Source organism: Crocodylus siamensis, chromosome 1 (genome assembly GCF_052110815.1).
Source record: "Crocodylus siamensis isolate JL-2025a chromosome 1, ASM5211081v1, whole genome shotgun sequence".
Taxonomy (NCBI): domain Eukaryota; kingdom Metazoa; phylum Chordata; order Crocodylia; family Crocodylidae; genus Crocodylus; species Crocodylus siamensis.
In genome coordinates, this window is record NC_143395.1 from 309,930,351 (window position 1) to 309,946,633 (window position 16,283).

The 16,283-nt window shown below is 40.5% G+C and overlaps 1 protein-coding gene across 4 annotated transcripts in view; it reads right to left on the minus strand.

Annotated features, from left to right (window-relative positions):
- TNFSF13B (TNF superfamily member 13b) overlaps positions 1–13,382 on the minus strand; it is a 34,065-nt gene extending 20,683 nt beyond the window's left edge. For 3 of the 4 annotated variants that reach the window (XM_090031693.1, XM_090031694.1, XM_090031691.1), the window contains exons 1-3: positions 13,297–13,382; positions 7,850–8,321; positions 7,640–7,745 (exon numbers count right to left, since the gene is read on the minus strand). In XM_090031693.1, coding sequence (XP_089887819.1) covers positions 7,640–7,745; positions 7,850–8,305 — 562 coding nt within the window. In that variant the 5' untranslated portion in view covers positions 8,306–8,321; positions 13,297–13,382. Of the gene's footprint in view, positions 1–7,639; positions 7,746–7,849; positions 8,367–13,296 lie in introns of those variants that run through there. The other variant, XM_090031692.1, reaches the window with a different exon arrangement.
- Between the last annotated feature and the right edge of the window lie 2,901 nt (positions 13,383–16,283).

Consider the following 16,283-nt stretch of genomic DNA (forward strand, 5'->3'; position numbering starts at 1 on the left):
ATTTAAGATAATCTAAAAAAGAAAAAAGTCTAAATACCATTGGGGATGACTAGTTGTATAGTGCTAATTGTCCATGGGGCAGTAAAAATTAGCTATCCTTACATAAGAGAAAACTCCTCCTCTTGCAACGATAATGAAAGAACAGAAAGTCAAGCTGCTGAGTTTAACTTTGTCCCTGAGCTCAACAGCTAATTCTGAAGAAGTTAGTGACTCCAGATGCATGTGCAAACCACAAACAGAACTAAAGGGGTGTTGACCTTCACAATTGAGTAATGCAAGCTTATTTTCAAAGCATCTACTGAGGTCTCACCCCACAGGCTGTTGCTCTGGCTCTATAGTTCTACACATGGGATTTCTCTACACAGCCATAGTTAGTCAGAAATACAGGAAGGGTGTTTCAAGTGGTTCCCCAGGGATATGCTGTGGATCTGATGCTGCTTGGAATTGTAATGACTTGGCTGACGCAATAAAGAATATATTTATACAATGTAGAGATGATATTAAGCTGGAAGGAATTGCACACACTTTGGAGGACAAGACTACATTTCAAAATGACTTCAAGTTAAAGAAATGGTCTGAAATAAATAGAATACAATTCCATAAAGACAAACACAAAGCTAGTATTTTAACTAAATAGAATAGGAATAATCAACTGCAGAAATATCAAGGGGGAACAAATGGCTAGGTAGAAGGTGTGCAGAAAAGGATTGGAGGGTAATAGTAGATCATAAAAGAACTTGAATATGCTGCGTTTTTACCAAAAAGGAAAATATCAGACTGGAATGTAGAAACACAAATGTTGTGTGCAGGACACATGAAGTAGTCCTTCTATTCTATGCAACACTAATCAAGTCTCAACTGAAGTAGTATGTCCCATTTTGGGTAGCATACTTCAAGAAAGATGTAGTCCAATTACAGACAGTCCAAAGGAGAACAACAAAACAGGTCAGAGGTCTAGAAGGTAGACCTGTGCGAAGTGGCTAGTATTCACTTTGGATTTGGATTCAGCCGATTCAGAGATTTGGCTGCCCCTGAATTGGCCAAATCTCTGAATCAAACAGAGCCACCCTCAGCCCACTCTCCCAGCCCCATCAATGGCTGCCCTGCCCAGCCCCAGCATCCCAGCTCTTAAAAAAGCTCCACACTCACCGGCTCCTGCCAGGCAGGGGGCAACCCCTGCTGTCCCCCAATGCCCTGCGCTGTATGGGGAGCTCTGCCACAAGCCCCCAGAAGCTCCGATGGCTGCTGCAGCAGCCGGTGAGTGTGGGGCATTTTTTTTCTCTTTTTTTTTTTAAAGAGCCAGGATCCTGGGGCAGGGCAGGGCAGGGCAGCCATTGATGGGGCTGAGAGAGTGGGCAGGGCTGGGAGGGGTGCTCAGGGAGCCTGGGGAAGTAGGCAGGGGATGGGGCCTAAGGTGTCCCTCCCCACCACCCCCTACTTACTGGCACGGAGTCCAGGTCCAGCTCCCTGTGGTGGGGAGCGTGGACTGCACAAATTGCTGAATCTTTTCTGAATCAATTCAGAGGCTTCAAATCAATTTGGACCTTTTTATTGGTCTCCCAATTCAATTCGGATTCAGAGATTCGTCCACCGAATGGGGCTGAATCTCCTCTGAATTGAGCCAGCACCCGAAGCTTCATACAGCTCTACTAGAAAGACTGAACCACGAGGAAAGACTGAAAGAAATGGATTTGTTTTGTCTAGGGACAACATCGAGGACAGACATAGTAACAGTTCTCAAGTGTATAGAAAGTTTCTGCAAAGAGGAAGGTAATAAACTGTTCTCCATTTCCACTCAAGGGTAAGACAAAAAATTGTCAGCTTAAATTGCAACAAGGAAAATTTAGGTTAGAAACTGGAGGTGGGTGGTAGTGAGGATCAGGAATTTAATTTTAGGTTAGTTAAGCAGAAGAATAGATTGACAATAATGACTGAAATCTTCACTGGAAATTTTTGAGAACAGCTTAGACAACCCCCTGTCAGCAATGGTTTAGGTAAAAATGATTTCATCTTAGAACAGGGGGATGGATTGGATGATCTAGGCTATTGTGTCCTATATTCCTTCAATCCCTATTTCCTATGATTTTATAATTGTCAGGTCCTCTCTCTGTTAACTTTATATAACCCAGTTTGCATAACCACTCTAACAACTACTGACAGAACTTTACAGTCTATTATTATTTGTTTAAATAAATGTTTACAAATGCATGCATAAAGTCAAGTGCCCAAATATTGTTTGAGGGGCTGATTAAAGGTGGCCCAAGATGCCAAACACTCACAATTCTTGTTGAAATCAAAGAAGGCTGAAGTTTGTTGGAAAAAACCATCACTTATTTAGGTCCTAATTATAAATTTAGGAAATGCCTTCAGGCACTCAGGTTTGCAAATATCAGCTGTAGAACCCTTTATCTCTGGAGAAATGTTCCATTTAAAAGCTCCCTGAGCCCTTCTTTCCCTGTTTTTGTCTATTCTCCCTGGACTTCCTGAAACTTAGCAATCATACACATTTCTCTGTGTGCTCCCATGTATTTTTTATTGCATTAGCTTTTGTATTTTTCATTCACAGAGTAGTTGAAGTATCGTTTTTAGTCTTGGCTTTGCCTTTCTATGACTAGTTAAATAATCAGGCACTTAAGTGATTACCTATAAATCCTTAAGTTAAATAAACTAGTAAGGAAAGCCTAGCTTGTGTAAAAAAGATGGTGGTCACATTTGCTTAATGTCTCCAAAATATTTGCTGAATTGTTTTGATCTTAAACTGGCCCACATTGTGTGATGAACTACATACTAGAAGTTTTAGCATAATTCAGCCATTTAGTACCTATGGCAATTGTAGAGTATTAGTATTATTGTAATAAAAGAGGTTTTATTTTTGTGTAGGTGTTTTTGAGTGCTTGGTATTTCATATAATATGCAATAGTATTAATTCATTCATGCAGTAAATGGACTCTTTTATGCTAAACTGCATCTGCTTGATTAAGTCACTCCTTGTCCTTCTGTTTAGGATGGGCAGCTTCCTCTTTTGAGTTACTCTGCTGTCAGCAGAAACAATAACAACATCACTTTTCTTTTCCAGAAATGGATTTTTCTTTTTGAGAACTGCCATGTTCCCCTCTTCAAACATTAAAAGAAGTATTTTAAAAATATGTTGAGGGTATTTTATGCTGTAGATTTTACCTTAAACCAGCAGAAACACTAAGGGGCCTTTCCCTCTGATTCAAGGGGTTTTATTGTATACATTTCAGTCATAAGTTTGGGTTTTTTCCCCCAAATTACTACAAAGTGAAAAATGAATGATCTGTGTTGTTGTATTTAATATGCTACCAGTAATAGAAGGTGAGTAAATTGAAACACCTATCTAGAGCAGTGTTTGGTAACTTTTTCAGGCCACAGCCTAGAATGACCTAATGTAGGTAAGAGGCAGCTGGGTGCTAGGCAGACCCAGCACAGGCATGGGCAAATCAGACAGCCACCCAGGGCCCAGACAGAAAAGGGGCCTGAAAATGGTAATTTTTACCCGTTGTCTGATTATTATTATCATTATCTCTGGTGAAGGGGGACCTGATACTAAATTTCAGCTGGGGCTGCCAGGAGTCTAGGTATAGTGCTGGTGCTAGGACCCATCCACTGCTACTGCTGCTTTTCCCCACTGTGGCCTGGAAGAAGCCCGTGTTGAACATCAAAACCTTCTACTGCCAAAGCCCCATGTCTAGTGGCTTGGTGGGCCAATCTGGCTTAAAGGCCATGGGTTGTTAACTCCGGATCTAGGGAACTGAAGGGATGAACAGTTAGTTTCATATTTGTTTCCAGCTATGTTTCATGTTCGCATAATGCTCTCTATTTTGTCTGGACACAGGTATCTGCAGAAGTGTGGCTGAAGAGTTGCTAATGAAAAGCTGCTGTCTTGCACGACGAGTAAGTCTGTCATTCTGATCCACGAACTATTTAGAATTCTCTTTGTTTAAAGGAAAGCTAAGTCTTTGTCAAGGGAATTGGACTAAGTGCTGTGAGATTTCTTAGCACACCAAAGTAAATGTCCCCCATTTCACCTTTGGAACAACCACAAACAAAACTTCACCAAAGTTTAAAATTATAAGGGGGTAATGCTGATGTCCTTTAACTTGAAGCAAAGTTATTTTTGTTTTGTACCAATAACATCTGAATCAGGTCTATAATGAACCTGGGGATAAAACTTCAGCACACAAAACCATATTTGTCTTATGTGACATTTTTGGTTTTGGACATCAGAGTGCATAGCTCTCATGGAGGAAGCACACTGGCAACAAAAGGATCAAAAGCAACTCTGGTGTATATACAGGATTGGTTTTAGTTCTGCTATGGATCCTAAGTTTCCCTCTACCAAGAGAATTAAAAAAAGAATCCCTGCTCTTAGATCATCAAACGACTTATGACAAGTATATCTGCCTGGGCGTTAATTATATGTACCTTCTTTAGGTCTATTAAACTCCTACTCAGTGCAGAAAGAACTCTGGTTTTCACTGATAACCATACAATCACTTATATGTGGAACAGAAACTTCATCTTTTCAATTTTCTAAGATATTAACTTTCATAAAATACAGATTGTATTAGCTCTGATGTTTGATAGATTTATATATAATCATGTGGACATATGCACATCCTGAAGAAATACGTCTTAAAACAAAGAATGTAATCACAACAGTTATTTTTGCTCTAGTCTTCATTGAAACAAAGTTCTATTGTGAGGTCACTTCTACATGCAGGACTTAACAGCAAATGAAAAGAAACAGGAGCTGCATGCTGAATACACTGGATTGGGTCTATAGAGTCAAAAAATGCACATATGTTTGGGGATTTTTCTTCCATGTTTTAACTAGATAAAAAGAATCAAAAGAGGACTCTTCATATGTAAAGCAAAAAAGGACAAGCTCATGTATTCACTAGAAAAGCTAGATATAAATTAATAAATTGTATTAATGTATTAATGTTATTAAATATAAATTACTTCATTAAAATATATATATGCATGTGTGTACACACACTTTAAATATGAAATATTTTAACCCCATGACCTTTTCAGTGAAATACAATCAGTAATCTAACAGTATAATTTCAGATCATCAGCAATTAGTTTAAAATGTTGGTCTAGCAAGAAACTTAAGCTGATTATTTTAAAGTGAATGAAATAGAATAAGCTGGATGTTTCAGAGCCTGCAATGATTGTGATCGTGTGGTAATACTTGAGAAGTAGAAACAATTGAAACCACAATGATGGTTATTTCCATTTCCATAATTACATATGAGAAAGGATGCAGGACCATGAACACTACCAACCTTCCTGGCTACTCCAGTCTCTCTGTTATAAGACAGATAGATTAGCCAGGGCTCACAAAGATCAGTGTAGAAAGTCTAATCCTGGAAAATAGAGCTTTTAAGCAAACAGTGACACACTGATGTCACTTCATGTAGAGCATTCATGATATAAGAGGTCCTTCTGTGAATCAGATTCTAATCTTAAGGTTTTTAACCTCATTAACTAGGTCTTTGTAACCCAAATTGTTGGACCTTATAAAGGTCAGTTCATAGCAATCCACTGACTCACTGTGGTTTTAGTTTTAAATCATCTGTTATGTTGTGTGTTTCTCTCTATTTCTATGCCAAGCCAATTAAAATTTGTTTTAATTTAAACTACATGAATCATCATACAATAAACTGCAGATGTTTCCAAGTGGTCATCTGGATGAGAAACAACCTGATTTTGACTGCAGAGGGAGCTGAGTAAAAGGTATGCTTAATACAATGGTTTTGCCTAACTCATTCACATAAATTTTACAGATTCACAGAAGTTTAGGGCTGGAAGGGACCTCATGAGATCATTGGGTCCAGCCCCCCTGCTGTGGGTAGGAAAGACTGCCAGGGTCAAATAACCCCAGCTGGATATGTGTCCAGTCTGCTTTTGAAGATCTCCAGGGTAGGTGCCTGCACCCTCCCTACCCCCGGGAGTCTATTCCAGAGTCTACTCACACAAACCGTGAAGAAGTTTTCCCTTTCATCCAATCTGAAACCTTCTTCTAGGAGTTAATGCTAAAAGGAAACTGATAAATGTCCACATAGATCTGTGAGGAGCTGAATAACCTGCAGAGCATTAGGTTCCATAATGTGCATTAAAGATAATGTTTCCTCACTTTTACTAGCAGGCATAGAAGATTACTTGGAATTCCTTTTGATTTAAATAAAACACAAAACAAAAGGCTCGATAATGACCTTGGTACCATAACATAAAAAGCTGTTTGAGCTACCTGACTGGAATATCTGAAGACTTGTCATCTTCAATGCTGTATATACAGTTTGCTTTAAATTACCAGCCTTGTCCAAATTCAAGTAAGAATTCCACTTAATGCAATGGGGTTCTATAGCATGACCTTTGTGGGGTTCTTCTTTCTGAGGTCAGTTACTAACTAGACAGTACACTGGAGTTTAGCCTATTAAATAAGAGGTTTGTGTTGCTGGAAGGTGACTGCTTAAAAACGCGCTTGGTTGTTATAGTAAAATCTGATTTAGGATTGAAATACATAAATTGCTCCAATGTAACTAAATAATTTAATTAATTAAGCTAAGCCAAACAGATATAAGAGAATCCTTATGAGGTTTTCACCAATTTAGAGGCTCCTTTAATTGTGAAATGTAATTGCTTTCAGTATTTTAATTAAAAAAAACATTCACTCTCTGAGAACAATAGATCTATTCCACTTTATTCCATGGGCATCAATAGACTTTGAAGGATAATAAGGCTAATGTCTTAAATCCACAGAGAGAACAAATAAATAAAGAAATTTGGCATTTTATTGCAATACAATGAAAAAAGGTTTTTTTAGCTTTATTTTCAACTTTAAAAAAAATCAAAACCCAAGAGTTCAGTCAGGAGAGAGAATTCTTATATAATATAACTAAAGCAACTAATATAAGTCATCTTTTTCTTAACACAAAAAAGTATTTCTCTCTATGGTAAACATATTGCCATGAATGACTAATTTGCTGGAATCATTTTATTGTGTCTGTAGACAGATACAAATTCATGCTCTTTTTAAATGTCATGTTTCCCGAAACAAAGCTATGAAGCTCCTGGCAGTTCTCTTTTTCATAGGAAAGGGATTTTCCAGAAAAAGGACACTGATATTGTTTGGAAATAAAAATTCCCTTTCCCCACTTTGGACCAAAGAGACAGCATCTGTATGATAGCTTAAATTATGAACCATGAAGTTTGACTGCTATAAAACAGTTGAGAATTGCTGAAATTCACTGCTCTGGTTTATTTCATTCTAGACTGCCTCTTTTATGAGAACTAGATTGGGATGCAAATCCAAACTTGCATAACAGTCAAACATTCAGAAAGCACACATAGGTAAATACCATGCGCTGGGTGGAATTAGAGGAAGAGAAACCAATATTCCATTCAGGGAATACCTCTAATGCTAAAATTCTTTGCTATACTGGTATAAAGCAGAAGGGATTCAGGTGCCTTCAAAAGTCTGCTTACAGCAAAGAGTAAGAATTGAGCTGTGTGGCTTTCCTGGAATCCCATGCTAAATCCCCTACATTTCTGTACTACCCAGACCTCTTTTCTCCAGCAATACCCTCCCCCCCTGCTTGCTCCATACCTGTTTTTTCTGTGGGTTGAAGTGACCGTCTGTCCCTGGTTCTACCTCCATTCCAGCCTTTCTTTGGGTCACCTTCACCTGCCTCAGAAGCAGGCAGCCTGTTTTCCTAATGATGATAAGCAAAACTATAGCAATGGAAGCAGTCCAGGATGCTTACCCCCTCCTCTTCCTGGCAGTCAATAACAGGTCTGAGAGGCCACTGAAACTCACCTGCTTGGTACTTGCTGCTATCTGCAAGGAGGAAGAGAAAGTAGGGATATCCACTTTATGCTTGTCCAGAGACACCAGTGGCTGGGTTAGTGGTGATCTTGTCTGAACCTTGTAGATCAGCTCGCTGCGGAGAGTTGCTAATTCTGCTTTCAGTGTGATAACATGGTAAAGAGACACTGCTGCAAGACAAGAGGACAGGAGCATTGCAAGCCACAGGAATGCGACAGAGAAAAGTCCCTTGTTGCTCAACCCAACAGCATGAGGGGCAGGAGGAGAGGAGGTGGTATCCTTCTGTTGGACGGTGTGCGAATAGTCCACAGATTTCATCCTTGCACTTTCCTTACTAAAGTCAGAGAGAATATTCAGTTGCAGCTCCTTCTGAGGTATAATCCATTTTGTCAGTTGCACTGTGAAACTAAGGGCATCCAGCATAAGTGACCAAAACGGCCAGATCATTTCCTGTCATATGAAGCTGTTGATACAAACATTAAAGTTTAATGAACAGGGTGAGTGTCTGTCTAAGATCCAGTCTCCCCTGAGTTTTTTCCTTTATAATCTGCATCTTGGCAATTCATATTTGCTGTCAGACTGCTTGCTTAATCTACCTTCCTCATTTTTCTTTCAACTATTAATTTTTATGGCAACTTGCCACTGCCTTTATATTCAGACACAACTGATACCAGTTGTATCCTGAAACTTATCTAAAAGAGCAGAAGAAATTAAAGGCTTACTGGTAGGGTGGCATATTTTCTGATACTAACAGATATAGTATAATCTTTAAACAAAGAAATCTGTTATTTTTCTAAGAAGAGTGGAAATACATCTAGGCAAATGAGATAATTCTTATCATTAGGAGGGTAGGGAAGAAAGGCTACAAGACAAAAAGTTTCCCAAGTGAAGTGGCATCTCATCAATGGTAGAAAGTTGCAGGCTCACAGGAAGGTAGAAAGTTCAATAGTAGAAAGTTGCAGGTATTTCTAAGAACTTGAGAGAAAATAACTTATTACAATTTATTTAATGCATTTTTTGATTCTATGATAAGAGTTCAAGCATTTGGAGAAGAGGTTATGCCAATGACTGAGAAAAGAACATAGAGCAGCTAATTCCAAACATAGAAAAGAAATGTAAATTTACCTACTTAATTTTATAACAATTTTATATCAGTCATAATTTTCAAGGTCCTCAATTATCTAGCTGAAGGTCTAGGTGTAAGGTTCAGGGATGAGGATTGCAGTTAGCAATTTAGTAGAACTTTCTGTCACAAGGCTTTCTCTGGGGTGGATCCAAGACTATAATGAACACCTGTGAGTAGTAATCTCACTACCTTCCACCGGTATGTGAAGTGTGCTTTTTTTCTCCTCTGACCTTGACTTTGCCTTCTCCAACACTGCTGCATAAAAAAAATTCTAAGTGTACATGATAAGAAAAAGAACAAGCTATTCATAACTGATGTTAATCATATTAATATATTAGTACAAAGTGCTCAGATGCTATTATGTGGGTGCCAGAAGAAACTATGTAAAATTCGTTATATATAAAAACCTTAGTCTGTTTGTCTGTAAAACTTTATTTGTATTCTGATTGGTTGTCTTGGCAACCAATCACAATGCTTACTGAAACAACCAATCATAGTGCTCTGCACAGACAGACGCATGGTGGAGCGTGGTGGAGTGTCCCCATGACAGTGGGGACAGAGGCTCCTTGGAGGTGGTGGCAGCACAAGGTGGGGCGGGGAATGGGGTTGGGACCACGGCGGCAAGAGGGAGACTGGGGTCAGATCCGCTGTGGCAGGGGAACAGGGTGGAGGGGAGAATGAGCCTGGACCTGAACCACTGGAGGGAATGGAGTCGGGCCTGAAGCCTTGGGGGTGGGGGTTGTAAAGAGTAATCCAAAACTACTAACAACAACTAGCTAAAACCTTTCTGGGATGTTTAACTGAAAATTTCATTTCATGAAAAAAAAAGCTTGTCCACAGTCAACACAGCAAGGCTGTGGTCAAATAAGGAACTGAAACCATAATTTGCTGAGTTCCAGTACAGTGCCGTCACCACAAAAACATTCTTACTCTGTGGGAAATTTCATTATGAGATATACTTGTTTTAACATGAATCTTGATTAAGAGGGTGAGATGACTCATGTATTTGAAAGATGGCTCAGGGATAACGATCTAAGGGCGCATTCACACATGCAAGCATGTGCACTTGCAGCAGCTCAAATAGAAGTGGTGCAAATTTGAGCTAGGGATTTTTGCCTCAGCGCACATGCCTGGACATGCACTTTGGTGTGGGGTAAATTGTGCCACTTGGAGAAAAATAACCTGGCCTGGATCCTCCTTGATCTGCAGCCAGGGGGAGCTAGAGCCCAGGGCCAGCACCTGTACTGTTCCCATCAGTATAAAAATCTGCCCTGTCCTGGCCCCATCAGTACAAAAACCTGCCCTGTCAAATAGCTCAGGAGCTTCTAGGGCCCAGCCAGTTGGTACCTGGGGACACTACCCCTTGTGCCGGCTGGACTGCTGAAGCAGCCCTGAGAGTTCCCTGCACCCTTTACTCACTGCAGGGGTCTGGCAGTGGGGGCTGCTGCCTGGCTGTGACCTGCTATGCACCTGCCAGGCTTAGATGGAGACAGCACAGCCAGTCTGGGCCAGCTGCCAGTGGGCTGTGGCTGCAGGGTTGGCCTTTGTGTGGCACTACTGCCATGTGTGCCCCCTGCCTGGCCATCTGGTCAGCTATTGCCTGGAAGATGCTCCCAGTGTGGTGGCCTGCTTTGAACTGTCAAAGCATATCCTCCTGGCCCCAGTTGGCCAGGAGGTCAGCCACCTCCAGCTGGGTCCAAGGTGCCAGCCCTGAGCCGGCAGGGTCCTGCCACTGGCCTTGCAGGAATTCTGGTGTTCCCTATTGGCAAACTGAAAAATCCCTAATAGAAAAATCCCAAAGTCACTCTGTAAAATACCCCGAAATCTATGTTCCTCCACAATTAAAACAAAAGACAGCAATATAGAGATAGAGTGAGTGAGAGGCAGAGATTAGTTGGGCAATGTTTTATTGATATATCTACAGTGTTAAAGCAATTTGGAAGCCTACCAGTGTCTCTATCATCATAATAAAATGAATTCTAAATACCTATATGTTTTGCTGGCCCCTACAGGGGCCACAATCCCCCCAACAGGGCCAAATGACCCCTGCAGGAGCTACCCCCCCACAGGGCCCATATGTCCCACTCCCACTTGCTTCCCCAACCCCCCGGATTGCTGCCCTACCTGGCGCCATCCCCCCACCGGCTCCTGCAGCCCCCCTGATGGCTGCCCCCCCCCAGCCCCGCTCTCTCCCCCAAAGCCCCTGAATGGCTGCCCTGCCTGGCCCCATCCCCTATTTGCACCCCAGGCCCTGATGCTTGTCCCCCCACCCCAGCATGGGCAGGCAGCGTGCTTCAGCACCAGGGTGAGGGCCAGCCATAGAGATGTTCTGGCTACTACCAGAGCATCTCTGTGGAGGACCCAGCCTCCAGTTGCCTCAGGGTACAGCCTGGGACTGTGCCCTGCCCCACTTTTTTCTGCTGCATTTTTATTTGACCCCTGGATATCCCACAGGAAATGTTTTCTCGTTCCCACACATGCCTCTTTCAGCATCTCAAAGGGGTTTGAGATGCTACAAGATGCACATGTGCACTCCTCTGGATGCGCCCCAAGAGTTTAAAAACAAATTTGAAAAATATTTATTTAAAAAAGGGGGGGGGGGAATATGTGAATGCTATTATGTAGATTAGGTATTCACTGAAGTCCAAGCTAGGTTACAGTTGTACTCCATAAGCAGAAGGATTAATAGACATTAAGTAACACAATACAGCATGGGTTCCTCTATAAGGGTGTAAAGCTGGCTTACCTGGGTGCACAAAGATGGCACAAAGCAGCAGAGATACAAGGGGAAGGATTAGAAAAGTGAGTATTCATCTTACCAAATATGTTATTCTGAGTACTCTCTTGGGATGCCTCTATTTCCAAAGTGGTCTATCAGCTTCTGTCCGTACCTGATACATTCGTTTCCCATAAAGAAAAGAGGTTTGCTTTGCTCCCACTTAAGAGGCATATACAGAGTTTTCTGTGTCAAAGTGCACGTTTCTGCTAAGGTGATTCATAGCATCTTCAGTCATTAGCAACTGCCTGTATGATACACAATTCAGGAAGTCCCCAACTCCCACAGGACCCGACGTAACAATGAAACTGCAAATAGAGCTATCTTGGCTGTGCATTTTGCATATGTTCATTTTTTAAATCAATAACCTTAATGCTGGCAGGGAGTGGAGTGTTGCCCATATGATTTAGGCAAAAGCATGTAATACAGTATTTGTTTAAAATAAAAAATATATATATTTTAATTTTTTAATTTAAATTATCAGGTTAATACACACATACAACTTATATCTTTTTCACCCTGCCTCTTCAGTACTTTTGACACAGGACTAGGCACAGCACACTGTATATAACTGAAGAATAAGAAGTTTAAAGGAGCCACCCATTTTGGTAGCATTTAGAGAGATTAATATAGCAAAAAAGAACCCATAACATAGCCAGGTTCAAAAAGAGCACACACCTTCCTAATTCAAAAATGATATGAAATTTTGTACCAAATTCTGTAAAAATCAGGATCAATGCTCAATATGCATTTCTTTTTGGACAGTAAAATCTGGTTTCCTGGCTTCTCTGCTGTACTTTGTGTAATGCTATTTCATTCCCTTTTGTTTTTCCTTTTTTCCAACATAGATTCTAGTATCCCACTTACCTCCTTCATAGAAGACATAACACTTAGTTCTATTCAGGCTGATTGCAGTAGCAGTTTTCTCAGAACCTCTTCTCCTGCAAATGCAGGACTATATCTTTTTATTCACTCCAGTATACAAAGCAAATTGATGGACAACCTGCATCTACTAACCCATTGAATGCTTGGTAGATGTGGCTCTTAGAATGGATTGAAAGAGAAGGCAGAGAATAGAACAGAAAGAAGAGAGATTAGAAAAAGACTATAATATTGAAAACTGGGGAGGAAGGGGGATTGGCAGGAGGCAGGGGGTGGGGGCGGGCACAGGGGAAGCAGGTTACAAACATAAGGTAAAACAATCAGAGAAATTTGAGCAGATTTATATTTTGGAAGTTTCCATTTAAAGGAAACCCCTAGGGCCATTTGGCTTGAGCTGGACAACACAAAGCTTATTGTGGCCTGTAGCTTCATACTCAACAGCATAAAAAAATATGGTTGCATTTCTCTTAGACCTTCAGGACTGCTGAGCTAAAATGAGTTGATGAAGTGATATAAACAAGAAGCCCTCCTGTGTCTTCTGGAAGCAGATGGTCTCCCAATCTCATAGGCCAAAGTGCTCATACAAACCCATTAGCAGCAGGGAGCATAGGTCTCAAGTCTCAGTAGTGCCAAGGCATAACATTATATACTCACAGCCAGATCTTTCTATACACTGCTGCTGAGTCGATGTGGAGCAGAAGTTGACCGCCTCTGTGTTGCCTTTCACTTTCAAATTTTGTAAATGGTTGGCACAGTGAGCTGGAGGATAAAACAGTCTTTGCCTGTCCAAGACAGCAGGTGGAGTTAGTTCCTTTGCTGCTTCCTGAACTGAGAGGCAGTATTTATCCAGGACCTTGAACATAATGCAATGATGTCATTGCACAAATTACATATCTTCCTACTTTTGAAAGTTTGCACTTTCTTGGGCTGTAACACCAGGGTTTTTATTCAAAAGAAAGCCTGCAAATCCTAAACATGAATACACAAGTGCCAAAATGCCTAAGCACACACAAAAAAACCTCATGACATACACCCACGCACAGCCTGAGGCTAACAGAAAAGTAAACTTCTCCCATGTCAGTGTGTGCACACATTTTTATACTTCCATTTACTCATGACAAATAATCGTGTTGCCATATCACATGAAATTAGATTCAAAGAAAAAAAAGAAGCTATTTCCAAGTTTTTCTGATGCAACTAGTTATTTGGGATTCCTAACTTAAACATTTAAAAGGAGTCTTTTAGGAAGACTGGAGAGAAAAACAAAACCCTTCAAACAGTTCCTTACACTGAATAACTAATATCAGAGACTGATTAGTACCTCTTAAAAATCCTGGTCCCTATGACTAGGTACCAAATTTTGAGGTAATGGGATTTACATTTTTAACCATATTCAGCATAAAATGATAAAGATATTTTCAACGTTCATTTGCAATGAATTCCATGATCTAGAATTCCCTAAGTCCCAAAAGTGCTTCCTTCCCATGATTAAAAGCCACTCCTAGGGCCCTGGCAAATATTACAAGTGTTAATCCAGAATAGAGCTTCCCCCTGCTTGATCCCTGGAATCAGGCTGGACAGTGCCAATATGGCCCTGGCAGTTGCATGATTTGGATTAAGAATTTTTATACTTTATTCCAAGTATCAGATGTGCACAGCAGGACACGTGATATTTGGGATGGGGCATGAAATTCTTTAGATCCCAATTGTGCCCTTATTTTCACACCTGCTGGGGGCTTTAATGTAGTTATAAAAAACTTGGGACAGACAACATATTCATGACCTGTAAGTAACACTGTTTACACAATACTTCAAGTTCCAAATATTAAACATCCCAGTCTTACGCTGTTTAATCAATGCTGAGTTTCATTTTAGTTATAATTAAACTACCTGAAAAAGAAAACCAAATTACATGCCCAGATAGTTTGAATGCACAAGACAGACATAACCACAATTATTGATACTGTCAGCAAGTTTTTCTACTGAACAGAGAAAAGGTTTTGAGAAATACTGAAACTCATGGTTTCCAACTAGGCCTTATTCACAGACAGGCAGCTCCTCATCCTTGTTTTGACTTCTCAGTAGTGCAGCCTCCTCCGAATTCATGTAGTGCAAATATTATATTCCTTTTATCTAATGTTTCTGTTGTCTTAGTTTGTGCTGTAATAAGAACCTTTACATTCTTTCCCACTATTTTTATATTTTAAAAGTATTTAGTATTTCAAGTATTATGGTAAACGGCTTTTATGAGCTATGATGTATAGTTTCATTCTATCCAGGTTTCTTATGTCAAGCAATCCAAGTGCCTTTTATCCTGTACTTTTTAAAATCAATTGTCTAGTAATTAATTTATTTAACTACCTTTTAAAAATGAGACCTAGTTCTTCAGGGCAGTAGCCATTTACATTACCTGTGTGCATGAGGAACATTCACAGCAGTATTGGGCATTCAGGTACAATGTTTTATAAGTGACAGCTCTTCTTTGCATTTATCCTTTCATTTTACTTTTACAGTTGTTTACCTTAGAACTAAATGGGTGAGAGTTTTGGAAGCTCCAATAGCAGGTTTCAAATTTCTGTTCTCTGTGAGCACAAAGACACGAGACATTTACTGTGGAGCTGCCTGAACATCTCGACCTTTACATATGAGGTCCTATTAGGCAGCAGAAAACTAATGAACTCTGCCAAGGGTTAGTACTTGTAAATACAAGTATTGTCCTGCTGCAGCATTCTTTAGTACACAGCAATACATGTGAACACACTGATGGGGTTGGCTGGGGCATGAGTATGCTTCAGTGAGGGGCCGTCTGCCAGCTAGCCCTGCACTGGAGCACCCTCGTGCCTCAGCCAACCCCTCTGCAGCACGCTGAGCCAGGTTGGAGCAGCCCTTGGGCTGGCAGTCTGATCCCTAGGGCCCCCTGCCAGCCAGGGCTGCTCTGACCTGGCTTAACATGCTGTGGTTCCCAGATGCACGTGAAAACACGGTGCCCAGGAGCAATAAACTCCTGTGCAATATGCACCGGGGTTTATTGCTGTGTGCTAATAGTACATACATTTAGATGCATTCTCTAGGTATGAAGAGACATGGGTGAAAGTAATATTATGACCAGTTTTGTGAACCAGGAGAAAAACATCAAGTTTATTAAGCGTAGAGAAAAAAGCAAAAATCTCTATCACTAAATACTTACAATGAACAAAATTAACTGTTAATCACTTTTTCTGAACTTAGTGGCTTACCAATGGTAGTATAGCCAGCCAGGTGCAGATGTACCTTGAGGCTAGCCTGATACAAAGAAGACTGAGAGGTAAACTGCTAAGTAAAGACTAACTGAATAAGAAATGCATAAGCTTTTGTGGGCAAGATACTATGAAAGGATATATGCAGAGCAGGCTATAAAATAGTGATTTAAACACAAAAGATTAGAGCTCTTGTTCACAAAAGCGTATAGGTGAACTGGAACAGATATGCCTACAGTTCCTCTTTACCTTGCTTTCTCCCTGGCTTCAAACTAACATGGCTAACTACCACTTTCTGCTCTACAATATCATAGTTCTGAGAACACATTAAGAACAAGAAAAGCCTAGATAAGACCAGGTATATGACTAGCACATTTTTGACTGGTCTGACGATGCTTACTCCAA